Source organism: Mus caroli, unplaced genomic scaffold (genome assembly GCF_978045245.1).
Source record: "Mus caroli unplaced genomic scaffold, Mus_caroli_1 scaffold_2, whole genome shotgun sequence".
Lineage (NCBI taxonomy): Eukaryota > Metazoa > Chordata > Mammalia > Rodentia > Muridae > Mus > Mus caroli.
Window position 1 is genome coordinate 75,762,894 of NW_028227257.1, and position 22,022 is coordinate 75,784,915.

Here is a 22,022-nt window from a genome sequence, read left to right on the forward strand (position 1 = left end):
ACACACCAGTGACCCCATTTCATATCAGGCGTAGGTTAGCATCAGCTAACCCCAGTTTCAACTGACTCTAAACTTTTTTTTTAAGCATTTAGAATGCTTCCTGTCATACAGTAGATAGTACTTCTTATACCATTTGTCTAAGGCAGATTTGTGTTTAAAGAAAAACCTTAAGATTATCAGAAAACATTTTATTAATGAAAAATAATGCTAGTGTCTTTTTTCAATTAAGAAATGAATTTGACAAAAAGTGTCATTGAAAAATTATAAAGGACTATGCTGGCTAGTTTTATGTCAGTGTCATACAATTTATAATTATCTGAGAGGCGGGAACCTTCTTTGAGAAAATGCTTCCATAAGATTGGGCTTGCAAGCAAGCTGTAAGGCATTTCCTCCGTTAGTGACCAGTGGGGCAGGGCTCAGCCCATCGTGGGTGATGCCATCCCTGGCTGGTGGTCCTGAGCTCTACAAGAAAGCAGGCTGAGCAAGCTACGAAAAGCAGGCCAGCAAGCAGCAGCTTCCGTGGCCTCTGCATCAGCTAGAGTCTTGATTTCCTTCAGTGATGGACAATGATGTGGAAGTGGAAGCCAAACAAACCTTTTCCTCCCCAACTTGGTCTTAGTCATGGTGTTTCATCACGGCAATTATAACCTTAATATGACAGTTAATCCCTTAGTGATGGAAAGCTTGCTTGGTCCACACAAAGCCTTGGGTTTGGTTCCATCACAATAACAATAATCAATAAATAAGCTGCATGCTTTAGTTTTGTTCTCTCTGGAAGGTCAACCACCTGCTGGTACATAATTTTGTCAGAGAGATCAATATGTTTTTAGTGAATGAGTAAATATCTAAAGATTCAAATAATTTTGTCTCTATCCTTTTGAAACCTCCCTCTCAAAAGTCCCCCCGAAGTCACCTCTTTTACTTCACAAAGTCATAGAATAAAGGAAATCGGAAAAAAAGGGGGGAGTAAGGGACGGGGCTAATATTAAAATAGGGTTTAAAAATGTTCAACAAAATATATGTATTTTTAAATAAAGACTTATTGATGAGTTAAAATAAAATACTGAAGAAAAAGCTGTTAACATTAACATTTGAAACAAATTTCCATCAAGAAAGGGGAAAGAAGCTGAAAGCAAGGTTGAAAAGTATTAATCTTAGAAAAAAAAAAGGTCACCTTTCAAAATTCAAAGCAAAGATTGCTGTGATGATGAGCAAGGGTTGCCCTCCAGCTTCAGTGCCCGGGCCTTGGCCTAGTTAACTAGTATATTAATGTGTTTACAGGACCGCTGGGTATCTTCTCTCGTCTGAAATTCTGAGAAGACCATTCTAATAAATATGTTCTGGCTCAGAGCCCCACTCTCCTCTTACCCTCTCTTCTCTCCTCTCCCCCTCAGAAATCTGCTCCCCTCTTTTCAACCAGTCTCTCTTCCTTTTCTTCCTTGAGAACGTACCCCCACTCAGTCCACATTGTAACCCAGTACTCCAGGAAGATTGCTTTAGTTTGCTTCCCATTGCTGTGATAAAATATCGGCCAAAAACCGACTTGGGGGGAAAAGGGTTCATTCATCTGACAACTCTCAGGCTAACCTCCATCGCTGAGGAAAGTCATGGCTGACAACTCTCAGGTTAGCCTCCATCGCTGAGGAAAGTCGCGGCAGGAACCCAAGGCAGGAACCTGGAGGTGGGAACTGAAGCAGAGGCTTGCTCTTGCTGCCTGCTGACTTGCTCCTTGTGGCTAGCTTGGCTTACTTTTCAATGCAACTCAGGGCCACCTACCCAGGTGGCACCACCCACAGTGGGCTGGGCCCTCCCATGTCAATCATTAAGGAAGAAAATACTTGACAGGCCATTTAATGGGGACATTCTATCAACTGTGGATACCATGTGTATATTCTCTAATAAAGTCTGTTTTTACTTTTTCACCCCACTTTTTAAATTGCATTTCCCCCTTATTGTTGCATTTACAACGTTCTTGATCCTCCATGGCTCCAAGTTCTGCATCCAGATTCAATCAACTGCAGACTATAATATTCTAGAGAAATATCTGTGCTGAATACGCAGACCTTGTCATTCCCTAGAAAACAGAGGACATAGAATTTACATTGGATTAGCTATTTTAAGTGCCCTGGAAATGACTTAAAGTACACAGGAGGTTATATAGGCATGCACTAAGCCATTTTTATGTAAGCGTCTTGAGCCCCATAGATTCTGGAATCCTTAGAGGAGGGATCCTGGAGTCAATCCCTAACAGATACTGTGTAACATACTCTGAGGTACTGTGTATTCTGGATAAGTCCTTATTAATTAAGTGGGAGCATTCTTTGAAAACTAGTCACCCTTATGTAGCAAGGAACATGGCCTAGCAACTGGACCAGCAAACTGGGAAGCATAACACAGGGGAAAAAAAAAATAGTTCCAAGGCTTTAGGGACAGGGGGCACCTGGAAAGCTCTCAGAGGCAGCAAGAGCTCTCTAGGTTCCCGAAGCTTTGGTCCAGGTAGGGTTCCATGACCCGCAGGCAACAGGCTGGCAGAGGACACTTTAGCCCAACCCACCTAAGTTTCCGGGGAGAGGGGAGGATTTCAGGTAGGAGCCGGCGAGGAGCTGAAGCAGAGGCCCGCGGGGAGGAAGTAGTACTGCGGGCCCCGCCCACGAGGTCCGCCCTCTGTGGCTGACCCGGAAGCGGTTGTGCGTAACCCTGTACGGCACCGCTCCCTTTTCCGGTCGGCGTGCTTCTGGATCGGAGCGTCTTCCGCAGCCCGGCCTTCACCATGAGCGTCCCGGCCTTCATCGATATCAGCGAGGAAGACCAGGTGCACGATGCGGGGCCCGCGGGGCGGTGGGTGCGGGGGATTCCCGAGACGGAGCCCGTGAGGCGGGAGCGCGCTCTCCTGACCTGGGTCTCGGCGCGTGCGCGGCCGAGGGTCCGGACGCGGGCCCGGTGGGCGTCAGGGCTCGTCCGCAGTCGCCGATGACGACCCAGAACTTTCCGCGGACAGGGACCAGCGTCTGCTAAGTTCGCGTGTGGCCCGCAGGAGCAACTTTGAGCGTCTGAATGCGGGCCTTCCGCGGCCACAGGCGACGGTGGCGTGCATTTTACTAGTTGGCTCGCGTTTTCTGTTCCCAGGCGGCTGGGAGGCAGGAGCATCTGGCGGGCCATCCTGGACACTTTGAAGTTCACTAATTGGGGTTTACACCTGGGTGTACAGGACCTGGCTTCTCCTTTTTCTTGTAACAGGAGGTTAATTGTTGGGATGACAGTCTTTTAATTTTCTACAACCCAAACTGTTCTTCGTGTGCTTGCGTACGCTTTTATAATACCCACTGACAGAAACTTGGGGTTCCATATGTTACACAGGAGAGGAGAGGAAGTTATACACACATAGAAAGATGCAGCAGAAAGAGTATTTGACAGCAGAGGAAGCTAGAGTTCCCAAGCATTGACTAGTATTTACCGCAAAGGTAGCTTCAGGCCAGGGGCTGAATAGAGCCTTGACATTGGCCATATTGTAGAGTGTCTTCTTGTCAGCAAGAATGATATAAAAACATTAAACTTAACTAATTCTTAGAAAAAAGGTTTGTAAAGCAGGAAGTGAACAAATGCTTTCTTTACATCTTGGTTAGATTATATATTTGTGTCATAAAGAAAAAGAATGATTTTTGGTGTTATTTTGCTTTTTTTAATATGACACTCGAGTTTTCAAAATATCTTTTTTATAATACCATGCCATCTTCTGTATAAAATTACTATGCTATTGTTTGGAAAAATAATTCCATCAGACCTAAGGGTTTGTTAGATTTCTGAGGTCACTAAACGCATTTGTGGTATTAAAAATGTTGGCTATTTTCCCCAAGGCTCTTTTGGCTTTGTCCAGACAATTTGACATCCGTGCTTTTTCTCCCCACCCCCCACCCCCTTCTTGTTTTGATTTTTGGGAAGTGTTTCACTATGGCTTGTTAAACCTTGGCTGGCCAGGAACCTGTAGAGATCCCCCTGCCTCTGCCTCAAGTGCTGTGGTCACAGTTATATGTCACCTCACCCTGCCACCATCTCACAGCCCACCACCTCACCCTGCCACCATCTCACGCTGCCACCTGTGTATTTTCTAATGGAACGCTTTATACTCTGATGCTTTAAGTTTTTGGTCTATTAGCTTTAAAAGTCATCTACATTTCTGTTTCAGTGCATGAATGTTAAACCATCAAAAACATTATTAATGATCCTAACTAGAGAGTAAAGTAGGAAATATCCAAATGACTTAATTTAGTAGTTATTTTGATAGTACCAAAAGTGCTTTCTGACTCTGAGAGTGATGTTACATTTTAAGATATTTGTTACACAGTGCATTGATAGACAATTTGATACACAAACATTTTCATGCTGGCTGCACTATCTCCCAAAATGCTTATCTCAAATGGTCCTCAAGTTATTAGCAAATGACTAGACTATTGTCCGGATGATGACTGTGATTTTAGTAGTGCTGTTTATATATACATTTGACAGCTATAAAATTTTCACTTACTGGGGGAAAAAAAACCTCTTCAACTTTGCCAAGTCAGATTGATGTATCTTTAGTCCCCATCCCTCCCAGTGGAGACCGCTTAAATGAAATAAGTAAAGCATTTGCTATAGACTGGAAGTCCAGTGGATGCAGGGTGGCAGGAAACTGAATATGATCTTTGTGAACTATGTGTCTGCATGGATTGTGTAGAGGGAGGGAGGGAGGGAATCAGCACAACTGGAGGGCAGGTAGTTAGCACTTGCATGTTACTTTGGAAGCAGGGCAGATGAGTTTGATATTTGTGTTTTGTCATAAGTCGATTTTACAAGTGGATCTAGAGATTTAGCAACCCTGTTTGATTCATAGGCCGCTGAACTTCGAGCTTATCTGAAATCAAAAGGAGCTGAGCTCTCAGAAGAGAACTCGGAAGGTGGACTTCATGTAGATTTAGCTCAGATTATTGAAGCCTGTGATGTGTGTCTGAAGGAAGATGATAAAGGTTTGTTTTAATTCATTCTACAAAGTATTTCTTACAAGTTCTCTACCTTAAAGTTTTTCTTGTCAGTTATATGCTTTGGCTTGAGTCTTAAGATTTTTAAGCAATGTAGAAGGGAAAGAATACAATCAAAAATACATTATGAAGATATTTTTCAATTAAATACTTTCAGTTAGTTTTAAATGTAATCTTTTCATATAATTTCAGGTTTTTTTTTTCTGTTAGACCTATAAAGTAAGCCATTCTGGGGGAACCTTTTGAAAAAACGGAAAAAGTGTGTGTGTTTGTACATATACTTGATGTTGATGGTTTTAAAATGAACTGAAGTGGTTTGGATGGACATCAAAGAGGGTGTTATTTCAAGTAATATTTAATTTAATATTTAATTGTTCGGCTGCTGCCCATTGAGATACAGCTTCTCAAATACTCAGTATAGTTTCTGTACTGTGAACTCTGAAATTTTGTTAAAGTTTAAAGATTAAATTTTGAGAGCGATTAATATCTGTAATACTTGAAAATGAGTTAAGCAGCAGGAATATAACAGCCATTCACTTCTAAATAATTCTCTACATGAGGTACAAAGTTTTCTTCAGTTGTTGAGACCTCCTGACCTAAATAAAATCCAGCTAGTAATTTCAAGATGATTGGGTATTATGCCAATGAAAATCATAAAGAAAGCGTGGACGTGTAAATGCTGGCGCTACAGTGGTGCTGGTGAGGTGAGAATTCATGGATGCTGTAGTCTTAAAGCTCTCCCTGAAATCAAGGTGTTCTCTAACTTTCACAGTAGGCAAGCTATGTATTTTAAGCATCTTTGTATTGAAATACTAGAGATACATGCCAGATTAGACACGCTGAAGGTTGTGTCTGCTGACTGTGCTCTTGATGCCTATGTAGATGTTGAAAGTGTGATGAACAGTGTGGTGTCCCTCCTGTTGATCCTGGAACCAGACAAGCAAGAAGCATTGATTGAAAGTCTGTGTGAAAAGCTGGTCAAGTTTCGGGAAGGCGAACGCCCATCTCTGAGACTACAGTTGTAAGTTTAAGACTGCAAGACCTAGATGGAGAAATGGCTCTGCAGAGTGCCTGAGTTTAGTTCCCAACACTCATGTCAGATGGCTCAGCTTCCCCTAACTCCAGCTCTTGGAGATCCAGTACTTCTGGTCTCTGCTGGCACCTGTGCACCTACACACACACACACACACACACACACACACACACACACACAATTTTAAATAATAAAAGTACATTTTTTTTTTTCTTAAAGATACAGCATTCAAAGGGATGTTTGTATGGTATAAATTGTGATTGTTAGAAGCAGGAATTCTGGAATTGGACTGTCAGCAGCTTTCTGTCTTGGGCAGTCACTCAACCTTTCTGTGCCCCAGTTCCCTCTTTTGTAAGATGAAGTTATTATTAGTGCTGCCTTGTATTTGTGGTGAGAGCAAATAACCTCAATTAAACTTTGGTTGTTTGTTAACCAGGCTCAGCAACCTTTTCCATGGGATGGACAAGAATACTCCTGTGAGGTACACAGTGTACTGCAGCCTCATCAAAGTGGCGGCATCATGTGGGGCCATCCAGTACATCCCAACGGAACTGGATCAAGTGAGTGTTGTGCTTGTAGGAAGTGAAGCATACTTAGGTGGGAACTAAGGCAGGAGCAGCTCTGTGTGCCCTGAACTTGGTCTTTGTTTCTCCTTTGGGAAGTGTGGCCGCAGGTGGACTCAGACTTGATGTGTAGTTTTGGATGAACTTGAACCCATCTTCCTGCCCCTCCTCCTTAGTGCTGAGACACTAAACTGAATATGTGCTGCTCGTCTCTTAAACTCTCTCCTCCCTCAATCACGGTGCAGGTGAGAAAGTGGATCTCTGACTGGAAGCTCACTACTGAAAAGAAACACACCCTCTTAAGACTGCTCTACGAGGCGCTCGTGGATTGTAAGAAAAGGTATTCCGAAGTGCTGCGCTGGCTCCCAGCTGTAGTAGACGGGCATGTTTCTTGAAGATAAGTTGAGCTAGTTGTTTTTACCTTGTTCTCCACAGCATCAGATATCTTTAGCTCCTAAGTAATTGCAAAGACTTAACTGAGTAGCATAACTAGAGAGCTGGAGATGTGGTGTAGTTAGTAGAGAGCTGGGAGGAGTGGGGCCCCGAGTACACACCCAGAACCACTTAAAACCAGATGTGGTGGGTGTGCTTCTGATCCTGGTGCTGGGGAGGCAGTGGGATTCATCCTCTGAGGTGTATACAAAGTGAATTTAGGACCAGCCTGGGGTACATAGGTCCCTGTCTTAAAAAAAAAAAATTAAAAATTTTTTCTCCTCATCTTTAACCTTTCCAGAAAGCAAAAATTGAATGTGTTCTAAAACAGTTGTAAACTCCAAAGCTGTATATGATGTTAGATGAGGTAATTTAATGTTTCGACAGTTCCAGGGTGCTGCTGTTGTTTTTGTTAAGAGGTGGTGTGGGCTCTGAGAAAGAGAAGTTGCTCTGAGCTAAGAACTGCAGAATTAAATGAGTTCTTTCTTCTTGGGTTCCGGCAAGGTCTTGGTGTAAAGGCTTCTTTCTGTTCAACTCATCAAACCCACTGGCCAAAATACCTTCTACTCAGCATCCTAGCTTTAGGTGCCTGCAGACAGTCAGCCATGTTGTCTGGCTGTTTAAATGAACGCTAGCCCTAGTTGCTTTACCTAGCTTTTTCATATGTGTTTAATACTTCTAACGAAGACAACAAAAACAAAACCCCACCATTCTTCAGTTAATTTCCTTACACAAATTTCACCATAGCTTTTAGTGCTAGTATTAGCAAGATGAATTCAGTTGTTATGTGGTACATTGCGAATATTTTCATACTGTTTAAGAAGAATAAGGATATGATTTTGATGTTAAGGTTGGTGTGTTTTATAATTAGCAAATAGTGCTTACCTTTGTAGTCTGTGCTCTGAAGCAGTGGGTAGTTTACTCTATGGTGGCCTGGTTGTGACAGCAATTTAATCCGTTGTCAGTAAGGGGTGGAGAGGAAGTAGTTTTACTTTGAAGACTATTTAAAATGGAATACATGCAGACTATAAGAGGCACGTGTATTTTAGTATACAGGCTGTAGAATCAGGTGTCTGGGCTTCAGACCTTGAGTTTATTTGTATGGCTCTGAGCAGAATAGACTGCTTAGTGTAGCTGTAGCAATTCAAAATGAAAACAGTACTTCTACTCCTTACCTCAGGTTGCTAAGGACATCACATGGAGTTTTAAAGGCTTCATTACTACACAGACACTTGTCAGTGTTGAACAGGACTGTCTGCCCTGTTGCCCTTTTCATTTTTAAGCTTGCCTTTAGGAGCTGAGTTGGTTTTTCGAATGCAGTGGTTTTAGGTGATGGGTGTTATGATTGCCTGTGCGTAAGGTGCTTGCTGGATGGAGTTGGTACCTCCTCTCTGGAGGATTTCTCTTTAGCATTGCTTGTTTAGCTCTCAGTCTGTTATGATGGAAAGGAAATAATGGTGTTCAAGAGCTATTCTCAGACAAGCGAGATAGGTCAGTACCATCTACCAGGACTACTGGGTATGTCCTGGTGTTTGCATATTACAATATACTTAATCACAGCTGTGCACTTTTCTCTTTTTAAAAGGTTTTATGATTAGTGTGGAGGTGGGGTGTGTGCAGTGGGGGCACAGGAGTGAGTGAATGTCAGGACAGTTCTCTCCTTCCACCTTTCCATTGGCTTCTGAAGGCCTTCCACAGATGTTCCCCTTTGCAGGGCAAGTACTTTTGCCTTTGAGGCCTCTCGTATTCTTCTCTTGATCATTGCTCTCCATCTTCCCTACCTATTGTGTTGTATTTGTTCTCTGTGGTTTGCTTGCTTGCTGGAGTTGTGGAGGAGCCAGGACCTAGTGTACCTTAGGTGGGCTGGTTCTTTGTGTTGGTGGTTTATATTCCCTGCAGCACACTTGGCATCTGGGCAGCACCCGTGCCCTGACCAGCTAACGTGGGCCAGTCACCCAGTCACTGCAAGCTCAAATGTCTCTGAGGGTGCTGCTACCTTGAGCAATCTTCTCATTCTTAAATGTTATCTACACATTGATGATTTCTAGTGTTTACCTCTTCTGCTGCTTCTCTGAACTTCAGGTGTCCATTCCTAGTTAACATCTCCCATAGGGTGTATCAAAGGCATCTTAGACTTGATAGTTCCAAAAGTAGATTTCCCTCCAGAACTCAAGAGATTACCATCTCCATTTTTCCAGTTGCTTAAGACCAAAATTTGGAATTTATCTTTGATTTCTCTGTCTTATCTCCATCAACAAACCCTCTAGGCTTTGAGTAAATCTAAAGTCGACCATGTCACTTCCATTGCTACCAAATGGCTACGCCACTGTCCTTTCTTACTTTATTTAAATTGCCCACTAACCAGTCCTTGTTTTGATCTTTGTCAAACTGTTCTTAACACAGCTGACAGAAAGTTCTATTTAAGATGGATGATCAGACTTTCTCCTCTAGAGAGAACCCTCCCGGGCTTCATTCAGAGTAACAGGACAAAGCCAACTCTAGTCCCATGACACTGCGTTTTCTCAGAATACTGCCTAGGTATCCATGTGGCTCTCCTTCCTCATGTCATGCCATGGTTCCAGGTGTTGGAGGGCCTTCTCGGCCTCCTTTGTAGCTAGCAGCCCTCCTCATCTCTGTTACTATATATTTCCTTTTTGCCAACAGGAATAGAATATATTTAATGTTTAGTTTTGTCCCCACTAAAAGACATCCTTCATGAAGGGTGGGACTTGTTACTAGAACAGTAGCCAGTAGGCAATTGTTATATATGAATCAGATGAGCCACTGTTGCTAACATCATCACAGCCAAGCAGTGGCTACAAGAAGCAGAGATGTGAGTCGCTGTCCATTGCTAGCTTGAACTGGTGAGGATGTGCCTTCCAAAGGCGCACAGTGTGAAATTTCCTGGATCTCTTTGTAAGCATATAAGAACTCTTTTTCCTAGTTTTCTGAACTGAAAATGCATGTTTTAGATCTGATCCTTTATTCTGCGGAACAGATGCGATGCAGTGTGCACCACTGTGTGTTCTTGGTCTTTCCTCAGTATGTGCCTGCGCTCCCCCGTAACTAGTCTCCTTTTACCTCAGGTTCTCCCTCCCTCCCTCCCTCCCTTCCTCCCTATGTTTTATGTATGTACCTGAAGGTATGTATGCATTCAGGTGCCCTAGAACCAGAGTTAGAGTCAGTTGTGGGCTTCCTGATGTGGGTGCTGGAGCCAAGCCTATGTCCCCTGCAAGAGTAACTTATGCTCTTAATTTCTGAGCCATCTCTCCAGGCCCTTCTTGACACCTTTGTAATAAAAATCCATGTCTGTAACCCAAGCTGTTTTACTAAAAACTTGAGATCTATATGTATGAATGTTTTCTGTTTGAACTTCTGTGTATAGCCCATGGCACCATGTACTCGGTGTAACCAAAATGAAGTGACATTTCTTTTCTTAGTCTCTGTTCCTTATCAGTAAATGCCAAGATGATGGTTTCATTCCTCTTTGCCTCTGCATCTTCTGTGATGGCCATACCTAGTTATTTCTGCTTTTCCAGTGCTGTGTCTGCAAACATCACCATTGTTTTTCTGCATTGTTGCAAAACTCTTCAAAGTAGTCTTCTGTATTCTCTGATAAGCATGATTTTCCTTTGAAATTTCAGTATGTTATATAGTTTTTCCATTTGTTTTGATCCAGTATGGAATCCTTAATGTGGCACATAGTTCCAGCATACAGTCTCACCTACTGTGTTAGTGGATAATGAAAGCTGTCTCACCAGTTTTATAGTGACAGACTACAAAATGTATGCTTAAATATTCTCTCAGTGTATCTCTTGCACACACATTGCACCTGTACCATATTCTTATTTTTCACACCTTAAACAAGGGAACTTCTATCAGGTCAGGATCACCATACATTTCCCAGTACACAGGAGGTGGTACCTGCCTCTATATGACTCATAAGGAAATGGTTGCTACTTTTTAAAAAATGTATTAGTGTATTGATTTGTGTGGGGTGCATGTGTGTGCATGTGTGTAAATGCCTGTGTACATGTGCCATGGTGCACAGGTGGACGCCAAAGGACAACTTGTGGGAGTTAGTTCTTTGCTGCCACCATGTGAATCACAAGGATCAGACTCAGGATGTCAGGCTTGGCAGTAAGTGCCTTAAACCTGAACCACCTCATACACCTATGTTTTAACCTTTTTAAGTGGTTGAGAGAGAAAAAGCCATATGAAGAGTAATATTCCATGTCATGAACATTATATGGAACCCAAGTTTCAGCATATGAGAACTTGTTGGTGTACATCTATTCGTGTTCGTGTGCACATTCTCAAGCTAGGTTGGCCAGGAACTGAATGGATAGAACAGAGACCCATTAGCTTGCCAAACATTTAAAAACATTTACTCTCTTAGCCTTTGCAAGAAGCTGCCTATTCCATTCAGAATGGTCTACTTTTTAAGAGGTTTTTGTTGTTGTTGTTGTTGTTCATGTGTGTGTGGGTATTTTGCCTGCATGTGTGTCTGTGTACCATGTGCCTATCTAAATTTTAAAGAGTGATGCTAGTTAGCTAAGCCCTTATATGACATATGCCATACTATACAGTTTAAATGGAGTACTTGATTTTTAGTAAAAAGACTTGTAGTTGTACTGGATTAAAATATACTGTGGTTTCTAAGACTAGAAAGCATAGTGTGCCTAGAATGGAGAATAGATAAACTATAGTGGTACGTGGGTTTCTTAATGCTTTCCTTTGGATTTTTATAATTATAGATAGCACTGTGTTTTAGACTCTGTGTGTGTGTGTGTGTGTGTGTATGTGTGTGTGTACATACACAAACACATATATACATTCATACATACATACATACATACATACATGTTTGACAATCTAGGTTATCTGGCTTGGCAGCAAATGCCTTAAACCTGAGCCACCTCACGTGGCTATGTTTAACATTTCGCATACATATATAATATACATACATCATTGAACTTAAGGCAAACACAACTCCTACTGTGTTTCTTAGGTTGAGTGCAGTTAGGAAGGGAAGAAATCTCTAGAAAAAGAAAAGGGGAAACCCCAGTGTTTCTCAGCTTAGCAACAGTGTCTGAACTAGCTGAAAGTCCATCCATTAAAGGGAGTAAGAAAGGGCAAAGGTAAATGCTGGGCTTGGTTGCTTAGTTTTTGGAGGTACTGGGGCTAGAATCCAGAGCCTTTCACACACTTGGCAAGCACTTTACCATTGAGCTACATCCCCAGCCAGGATAAGCATGTGAGCCTCCAGAGTGAATGAATGTGCTCAGGTATTCTACCCTCTTATGAGAGTAAAGACTGACCATCCACATACTTATAAGGATATTTTACATCTGAAAGCTATTTTAAGCGGTGATGTAAATGCTTGATGTTGGCTCAGCAGCCACACTGTCCTAACAACTTAACTTGAGCCTTTATGCCTTTGCCCGGCAAGTCATCCTGCCCTGTCTTCCACCTTAGCCTGTATTACAGCAAAGACTGGAGGGTCAAGGGAGATTTCCTATTTTAGGGTCTCGGCTTACCTAACACACCTTCAGAGACTCTACTTACTCTATAAAGCCACCCCCACTTATTGCCCTTTCTTTTTTCCCTTGCCTTTTATTTTCTTCATATTACTTAATCATTTATTAGTTTTCCTTAGTTGTTTGACAGGTTCTGTGAGTTTTTTCTTTTTTAAAGAAACAGCCATCTTGGTCACTATTTCATATATGTATCAGTAAGTATTTTTAGGGGGGAGTGACTACCAAAATTCAGACCATTGAAATGATCCTCTTTTTAGTGATGCTGCATCAAAGGTCATGGTGGAATTGCTCGGGAGTTACACAGAGGACAATGCTTCCCAGGCTCGAGTTGATGCCCACAGGTAATATTGGACATTGCTCCAGTGAGCAGTTAACAATCGACTTAGAGATGAGCTGCAACTGACGTCATCTCTGTAACAGGCCAGAGCTAGTCAGTAGCATGTTCAGGATTGATACTGCATGTGAAGCAGCACTTGGTATTTACTGTACAAGCTTGTGTTGCTAGAGGCTAGTAAGTACAACCGAAGAATTAGAACTCACTCTCTGGTCAGTTTTTTCTTTTTTTTTCTTTTTTGTTTGTTGTTTTTTCGAGACAGGGTTTCTCTGTTTAGCCCTGGCTGTCCTGGAACTCACTTTGTAGACCAGGCTGGACTCAAACTCAGAAATCTGCCTGCCTCTGCCTCCCGAGTGCAGGCAGTTTCTTCTTAATAAAGTATGTAGATGGGAGAAAGTTTGGTTACTAGGCAAAATTTAGCCGTTTACTAATGAGAAAATAAGGACTTTGTGCTGTGTCATTAACATAAAATGAGGCTAGAATTAGGTTTTTATGAAGTTTCTGCAAAGGGTTATTATTGAATATGGACATGGCAGGGGTTCCTGCTTTGGAGTTAGACTGCCAGTGTTTAAGCTTTTACCACAGAACTTAATTGGCATTTGCTAGCTGAGTTTCTTGTTTTTCTTAAGTGTCTTTCATGATCTCTAAAATGGTCGTGAGAACAGTGAGCTGTTTATTGCTGTTGCATTACAGCTGTCAGAGCACACCCTCAGTGAAATAATACTGACCTGTTTTAACCAGAATTTGTATCCTGTCCATCCTATATTGAACTTAGATTATTAAATTAAATATATTTTACGATCTACGAAATAACCAACAAGCTAGGATTTCAAGGCCTTGCTTTTTGTTTTCTTATCAAGGTGTATTGTGCGGGCACTAAAGGATCCAAATGCCTTTCTTTTTGACCATCTTCTTACTCTAAAGCCAGTCAAATTTTTGGAAGGCGAGCTTATCCATGATGTAAGTAGTTTGTCTTTTGGTGTGAATTGTATTCTCTCCAGAGTCTGTTTTTGGGGTTTTTTTGTTTGTTTGTTTGTTTTTAGTATAGAATAGAGTTTATTCAGGGCACGGGGAGGGGAGTTAAGAGAGTAGTAGAGGCAGAGAAAGGGAGAGGGGAGGGGAGGGGAGACCAGCCATGGGTATGTGGAGAGAGGGGGAGGGAAGGGAATGGGGAAGGGGAGAGCAAGAGCAAGAGAGAAGCAAGAGATGGAGAGATCAAGAGCCTTTCCAGAGTCTTAAATGCTGAAGCAGCAGCCTTGCCTTGTCTGTATCCATGCAGGAGGTTACTGGAGAGATCCTACCCTCTCTTGGGAACAGGCTGGTAGAACCACCTTTCTCCATCCACTGAACACTGCTCCTTTAGCTTCTGTCTTGGCCTGGCCATTTTGAACTTCATTAATTAATTTCTTTTTATTAATATTACCATCCCAACATAAAATAAAAAGCCATAGTCTTGGTCACTACCAAGTGTTGGTCAAATAACCAGCATTTCGGAGGCTGGGGCAAGGAGGTCGTAAGTTCAAAACCAGTGTGAGCTATATATAGCAAGACGTTCGTTCTCCAGCAACAGATGAACTCCATGTTCATAGTTTTGAAGCACAAGTAATTATTTTATATTGTCTTCCACTTGGGCTAAGTATCTTAGAGCTTAGTGTACAATGAACTAGATGATGTTTGGGCAATATACTGATAAAGGCTTCTACATTAAATGTGGAGAATTATTGTTAGGAGTTGTAAAATATCCTGACTGTTCATATAGCTTCTGTCTTGATGTTGTCTCTTATCTCTGTAGTTATTAACCATTTTTGTGAGTGCTAAATTGGCATCGTATGTCAAGTTCTATCAGAATAACAAAGACTTCATAGATTCACTTGGTAAGTGTTGGGTATTGATTGGGTTGGTTTTGTATTTGTTTTTGAGGGGTTTTTTGGTTTTTGTTTGGTTGGTTGGTTGTTTTTTGTTTTGTTTTTTGAGGGAGAGACGGGAATGCGCATGGACCCATCACAACTAGCAGAGAAGTACTTATTTTAAAAGCTTTTAAGATTTCATGATGAAAGGCTACTGGTTATGATTGAGATACACACACACACTTTACATTATTGTTTAGACACATGCTGATGTGTATAAACCATAGTTGCAGGATCATATCAGGTTTCTCTCCCCTTTAATGAATAATATTCCATATATGGTTGTTGACTCCACTGCCAAAAGTGAATGTATAGTGGTACTTACACAGTAGTAAAAGTTCTTTGAAAACAGTATAAGAAGTCTTGATTTTGTCTTTGATGTTCTTTTGGTTTCTTTGGTTTTGTATTTTTATTAACATGTTATTGGTGTGGGTGTGTGTGCACTCACATGTGTATGGATATCGGAAGACAACCAGGAGGAGTCTGTTCTCTCCTACTCTGTTGGTTCCAGGTATGCTCCGGCTTGGGGCAAGTGTCTTTCCAGGACAAGCCATCTTGCCAGCCTTTGAACAGGCTTTAAATGTTCTTAAACTACTAGTTTTTTAAGTTTTGTTTGAATGCTTACGTCAGCTGAAATAAAGGGACTTTATTTTTCTGGTAGGTAGCAATTAAAATACAGTAGACGTTGATTTGTGTTTCATATTAAAATGGATGATTAACCTTATTGGCTGTGTGAGGTGTGGATACTGAAGAGGACTGTTGGGATTTACTTAACTAAGCTCATGTTGTAGCTCGGTTAACTTTATTCCTGTTACCTGTACATTCTGTACAGCCAATGGTTTTGGGGGAAGGTTGAGTTATTTGAACATACAGTGTTTAAAATGTACCAAGACTAGATGCATGAATGTCTGTGTAGACTACTTCGCCAGGTGCACTAGACCCAGAAAACCACATTCTGTCCCAGTTAATTTGCTTTGTGGCATGAAGCTGTGTGATGGAATGTTAATGTCAGCAACCTCTTTATTTACGCACTAAGGCAAAAGGAGTAGTAATTAACACTTTGACACTCCCCCATCGATGTGTAATTGACTGTTTCAAAGGAGCACTGGTTCATAAGCTATTGCATGCATTAAAACTGCGTTTTCTATATTGCAGCATTTTAAGACAAGGGTCAGTGACAATGCAGAAATTGCTCAATGATGCACATTTTTTTATTACTGCATTAAGGTTTTGACATATTAGTAATGAATAAATGTTTCCATAAAATTAGATTTTTTATAACTTTAAAATTGAAATACGATGGAGAGCCCTGAGCCTTCCTCTGGGAAGGGAGCCCAGTTCATGAACCAAAGCGCCGCTGCCTTTAGATTTGTAACTCAGGCTTCCCCTGCATAATAGTTTGCCTTTTCAGAGCAGGCATCCTAAAGACTGTACATTTGGGTCCTTATTTAAAAGTAATGGCTATAAATGTGGGTTTTAGGCTGAAATAAATGATTTTATGCAGTTCATTCCCAGGAATAATTTTCATTCCTTGGATATATTTTCATTTATAGTAGGGGTCCTGTACAAGAGAATCATTAAACTATTTTAAAGAGCATTTTAGGAACTAGAGAGATGTCTCAGTACGTAAAGGTACTTGTGCAAGTATGAGAACTAGCGTCAGATCGCAGCAGCCATGGGAAAGCTGGGTGAGTCTTTGTTACCCAGTGCTGGTCTTGCAGAACAGGCAGATCTCAAGGTCTGCAGGCGAGGCAGACTGACTGAACGCTCAGATCCAGGTTCAGTGAGAGCGCTTTCTTAAGCAAGTGGAGAAGGGATAGCAGAGGCGACAACCACTGTCTCCAGGAGCACACACACCTGTATTTGTGCATGCCGTTTTTACTCAGAACCTCAGAATTTGAAAAGTTATATTGTTTTTTCATAATCAGAGGACTTTATGCACATATAACTGAGAATGCTAAGGGATTTTTGAGAATTTTTTAATATTACTTAATAGGAACAAATTCCTAGCTGCTAGTTTACTGTGCCAACTAGAAAAGAAATTCCTTAATTTGCCTTTTGTTTTTGAACATCTTCAACCAGAAATCTGCTTTTTTATAGATGCTTTAAGAGAAATGCTAATGTTATAAGTATTACATTCCACAGGTGGCATCAGTTTGTCAAAACATTTTTTTTTAATTAACACTGACAACTTGGGCCAGTTGTATCATTATCTTGTGTCAACCAAATTGCCCTAACATGTCTACATGTAATCTGGTGTTACCCAGTTGCTACCTTCTTGCTTCAGAAAGTTAATCACCGTCTGATTTGCATTTGCTAATTAGGGGTAATGTGCACTAATTGATTTTTTTTGATGCTTGTAGATTAACATTAAACTCAGCACTACTTACTTGTGCACCTCATTCATTTGAGTTATGATCATGTTTTTGTTGAATCTGTGCCAAATCAGAAGCCTGTATCGCAATTACAGCTAATTAACAGATGATCGTGTCCTGTATTAACAGGCTTCCCTAGTCTTCCACTAATACATGAATGCTATGTCATTTTATTCATGTGTGTTTAAATAATTTATAATACACTTGGAATAATTTTGCTTTATAAAACTTGTTTTGATAATACAGTACTGTCAAAACAAGTACATACTATTCTGCTGTAACTCCCTGCTTACAGCCAGCTAAAGACCCAAATGGCAAACACCTTCAGTCCAGCACTCGGGAGGCAGAGGCAGGCAGATCTCTGTGAGTTTGAGGCCAGCCTGCTCTGCAAGGCTCATTCCAGGACAGCCACGACTATGTAGAGAAACCCTGTCTCAAAAAAAAAAAACGAAAACAAAAAGATCCAAAGGTCTTCATTATTTTGAGTTTCAACACTGTAGTATATATAGTTAGGCCTAAATTCTCTGGCTATAATTCCACTTTGTAAACTTAAGTCAATTACTTGATCTTTGGGTTTGATTTTATTTACTTAGTTAGTTAGTTTTAAGAACAACAAGATAGCTTATTATATTGACTTAAGGTCTAAAGGGTTTTGTGATCTTAATAGCTTATAATAGTGTATATCATTAGAAATTATATAAATATTAAATGATTAAATGATATTAAATTCTTTGGCCTTATCAAACATGCCTATCTGTTCAAAACATATTTGTAGCCCATGTGTAACTTTAGACCTAAATACCTGTATTCTGTTATTGATTACTATAAAATATGATAGTTTAGAAAAAATCTTCAGTACTCTAAGGTCCAGTATAATTTGTCAGGTTTGTTCTATGTAAGTGCTCACACATAGTGACAACTACTACATGTAATTGTGGAAGCCTTGCATTGACACTCAACAGGGTTCACTGTTCTGTAATTTAGGCTTGTTACATGAGCAAAATATGGCGAAAATGAGACTCCTCACCTTTATGGGAATGGCAGTGGAAAACAAAGAGATTTCTTTTGACACAATGCAGCAAGAGCTACAGATTGGAGCTGATGATGTTGAAGCATTTGTTATTGATGGTAAGGCAGTAGAAAGAACATTGCTCATTGCTTTCTAGAATATCTACGATGTGGATCATTTTATCTTGAAATGAGCCTTATGCTAATAAAGCTGGGTTGTTTGGTAGTTCAAATTTATTTGAAGTAGAATGAAATGGCTTTGGGTTGTTGTTTTGTTTGTTGTTTGTCCTAATTTCTAAAATCTCACACTACATATGATGGTTAGAAGCAGGGATGTTTTCCCTGGGTGTGCTGATGCATGCTTGTAATCCTAACATTTTGGAGGCTGAGGTAGAAGGACTACCACAAGTCAACCAGAAGTACATAGCAAGACTGTCTCAAAACAAAAAGAACATAGATTTTAACCCACAGCTTCCAGTAGGACAGGAATATGGATATTATTTGTGATCCTAAGGATTAAACACATAACTGCAAGTAGAGTGATGTAACTGTTAGCCAAGCCTTTCATTGTAAAAGTTATACAGATTATACAGTTATAGAATGCGTAGAACTTGGTTTCTGTACTTGGCTTGGTTTCTAATAATCTAAGTTTCCAGTAGTTATCTAAAGAAATAATACATTATTTGGTAAGTAATCCTCCCCATAAGTCACTGTAGAACAGAATAGAATTCTTTGTTTTGGCCAGGTCAAAACTGTGCCCAGGCTCAAGACAACTCTCCTGTTCTCAGCCTCCTAAGTGTTAAGATTATAGGCATGAGTCACCACACCTGCATTTTCAGCCAGAAACCCCAGTAAAAACATTCTAACACTGAATAGTTAGTTCTAGCAGTTATCAGACACTAAATTACATAACCTTCTTGGTTGCATTTTCTTTATTAGATTCAAAGAGCTGTTTTGTTTTTGTTTGTTTGTTTGTTTGTTTAGTAATATTTCCAGCACTGTAAGAGTTTTATACTGGTCAGTTTGGTGATACCTTAGCTGTTTTTTCTTAGAACTTGTATATATAGCTAACATGTAAAAAAAAAAATCTTTTTCAGCTGTAAGAACTAAAATGGTCTACTGCAAAATCGATCAGACCCAAAGAAAAGTAGTTGTCAGGTAATGCCTATAATATTTTGTTTCTGTAGGACAATTTAGTCTGTTCTGATTATTTAACTTACATGTTTAGAGAACCAAGGTAGTGTTCTTACCAGTTGACTATAGTTAAAACTTGGCTGTTTATCATAATTTTATTAAGGTTCAGACTGAATGTGATTAGCTTATTTAATGAAAGAGTCCTATTTTCCAGCACATTTCATTTAATAGCTAAGTACTGGCTAGAATACTAATGACTTTGTGTCTGCTTTATAGATGTTGAGATGAGGTCTATGTGGTAAAAGAGTTCCTAAGAATAAGCAGCTCATGCTTAAATCCTCCTTCATCTTTAAATTGTATTTAATTTTAATTTGAAGAAGATTCAACTGTGTAGTATTTTGAAAGAATACTCAGCACTTAAGGTTGATTAATATTTTGTTGTTAATTTTTAGTCACAGCACACATCGGACATTTGGAAAACAGCAGTGGCAACAACTGTACGACACTCTTAATGCCTGGAAACAGAACTTGAACAAAGTGAAAAATAGCCTTTTGAGTCTTTCAGATACCTGAATTTTTATGAAAATGATTTTGTTCGTTGAGAAAAAAAGTTCTAAGTAAAACATTATCAACTGAAATTTGACTAATCTAGCTAATTATTTTCTCAGTTTTAAGGAATATCACAAACTCTAGAAAAAGTAACATTTCAAAGGGCCACTTAGTCTTAATCATATTTGAATTCTTTAAAGAAAGGAACTAATGGGATTGTTGGGGGATGATACCTACAGGGGGGCTTCACCTCAAAGAAGGGAAACGTGGAGTGGGGGAGGATCTGTGTGAGGGAATACTGGGGGGGGGGCTGGTATTAGTATGTAAAGTGTATAAATGAATTTAAGAACAACAAAAAAGGAGCCAACAAACAGTGCTTTGAAGGAAATAAACAAAGGGAAGACAAGTTAAAGGTGCCTAGGTGCTAACAGCAAGCTCTGCAAATACTAGATGGGGTCTTCATCATAATAGAAAAAGTTGAAGTGAAGATAGCTATAAACCTTACATGAACAATCCTTTACCCGAGTGCATCAACCTCACTAATGAAAGCATTTATTAACATTTAATCAATTATGTTATCCAGCATCTCTTCTACTTTTCTTCTTTTGGGCTGGTTGTCGCTTTCTAAGCTGAGTAACTTTTCAATTTCAGTGAGTCTGTTCATCACAAGGCTCTGCCAGTCATTGTTACCAGGAGAAAAGGTGAGTGGATCAGGAGAATCTGTAACCTTGACTGTCTGGGAATGGCTTTGTTGCACAGTTGAGATCAAAGGCTCTGCTTTCACCTAGGAAAGATCACCTTTATTTTACCACCAGAATTACCACACAAATGACTGTCAGGAAAATCCAAAATGCCTGCAGTTAGCGTAGAATAAAGCTCATAGCTGGCTTAGAATTACTGTAGCACTTTGGCAGCAACAGTCCCAAGTGTGAATCCCAGGCTTATGTAGTAGCTCTTGTGTCCCTGGGATACCACAAATATTTTCTGAAAGGTCTTGAACTTATAATGAAATAAATTTAAAAAACTATGCAGACAACTGTTAGTTTGTCTTTCATACCTTCCTTTCCCAAAAATGTCTGTTTGGTAATTTCTGTCAAACATTAGAAATTCAAACATATAAATTAAAAATGGCATTTCTGTCAGGCTTCCAACACTGTTAGAAGAGCCGGAAGGAGCGCTGAGGCAGTGAGAAGAGGCATGCTTCCAAGGCACTACACTAAATATCAACACTGTATTAAAAAGAACTCATTTTAAGGAATTTTTTTCTGATAGAATACTGGAAAGTAGAGATATAAAGAAACTAAATATTGTTTTTACCCAGAAAGACATGCCAGTATTGTGGTGTTGGCTGCGGTCTCCTTTTTCTAGTTGTTCTTGATTATTCTATAGAATCTTCTATCTTGCCTTTTCCTGTGAGCACTTTCCTGGGTCTTTAAATTTTTTCATAAAAAGTTTTGCGAAGGGCTTCAATCACACAGTACCTTTTATTGAATGTGTAACTATATCATGAATAAGTACTGATAAAGTTTCTAGTTTATCCCTATCAAAAAATTTGAAATGACTATGGAAAAAAATTGGTCCTCAGATAAGATTTCCAAATCTATTTTTTTCTCAAAGAGAAAATTAGATAGCTTTACTGTGTTTTTGGTGTGAGAGGTATATGCACATATTTTGTAAATACAAACTAATTTATATTAAAAGTGTAAAGTGTGGCCCACACCTTTAATCCCAGCACTTGGAAGGCAGAGGCAGGTGGATTTCTGAGTTTGAGGCCAGCCTGGTCTACAAAGTGAGTTCCAGGACAGCCAGGGCTATACAGAGAAACCCTGTCTCCAAAAACCAAAAATAAAAAAATTAGAGGACAGCACCCACTTGGTAAGTGTGACATGCGTATAGCATCTCATTTTAGTGGAAAGTAATGGAATTTTGTAAAGATTTATTTATTTTATGTATATGAGTACACTGTTGCAGTCTTCAGATACACCAGAAGAAGGTGTCAGATCTCACTACAGATGGTTGTGAGCTACCATGTGGTTGCTGGGAATTGAACTCAGGACCTCTGGAAGAGCAGTCAGTGCTCTTAACCGCTGAGCCATCTCTCCAGCCCCAAGAGTAATGGAGTTTTTAAATGAGCT

The 22,022-nt window shown here is 40.1% G+C and overlaps 2 protein-coding genes across 2 annotated transcripts in view; one reads left to right on the forward strand and one right to left on the reverse strand.

Moving 5' to 3' along the window:
- Positions 1-2,680: 2,680 nt before the first annotated feature.
- Positions 2,681-19,976, forward strand: Eif3m (eukaryotic translation initiation factor 3 subunit M). Its single transcript, XM_021184020.3, has 11 exons — positions 2,681-2,812; positions 4,868-5,000; positions 5,895-6,033; positions 6,482-6,605; positions 6,854-6,948; positions 12,838-12,921; positions 13,775-13,874; positions 14,707-14,788; positions 18,181-18,324; positions 19,302-19,362; positions 19,791-19,976. The coding sequence occupies exons 1-11, from the start codon at positions 2,771-2,773 to the stop codon at positions 19,909-19,911; spliced, it is 1,125 nt and encodes a 374-aa protein (XP_021039679.1). The 5' UTR covers positions 2,681-2,770; the 3' UTR covers positions 19,912-19,976.
- A 473-nt stretch (positions 19,977-20,449) lies between these two features.
- The window catches only part of Ccdc73 (coiled-coil domain containing 73), a 111,697-nt gene continuing 110,124 nt past the window's right edge, over positions 20,450-22,022 (reverse strand). The window contains exon 18 of the mRNA XM_085834605.1: positions 20,450-20,671. Coding sequence (XP_085690731.1) covers positions 20,450-20,671 — 222 coding nt within the window. The remainder of the gene's footprint in view (positions 20,672-22,022) is intronic.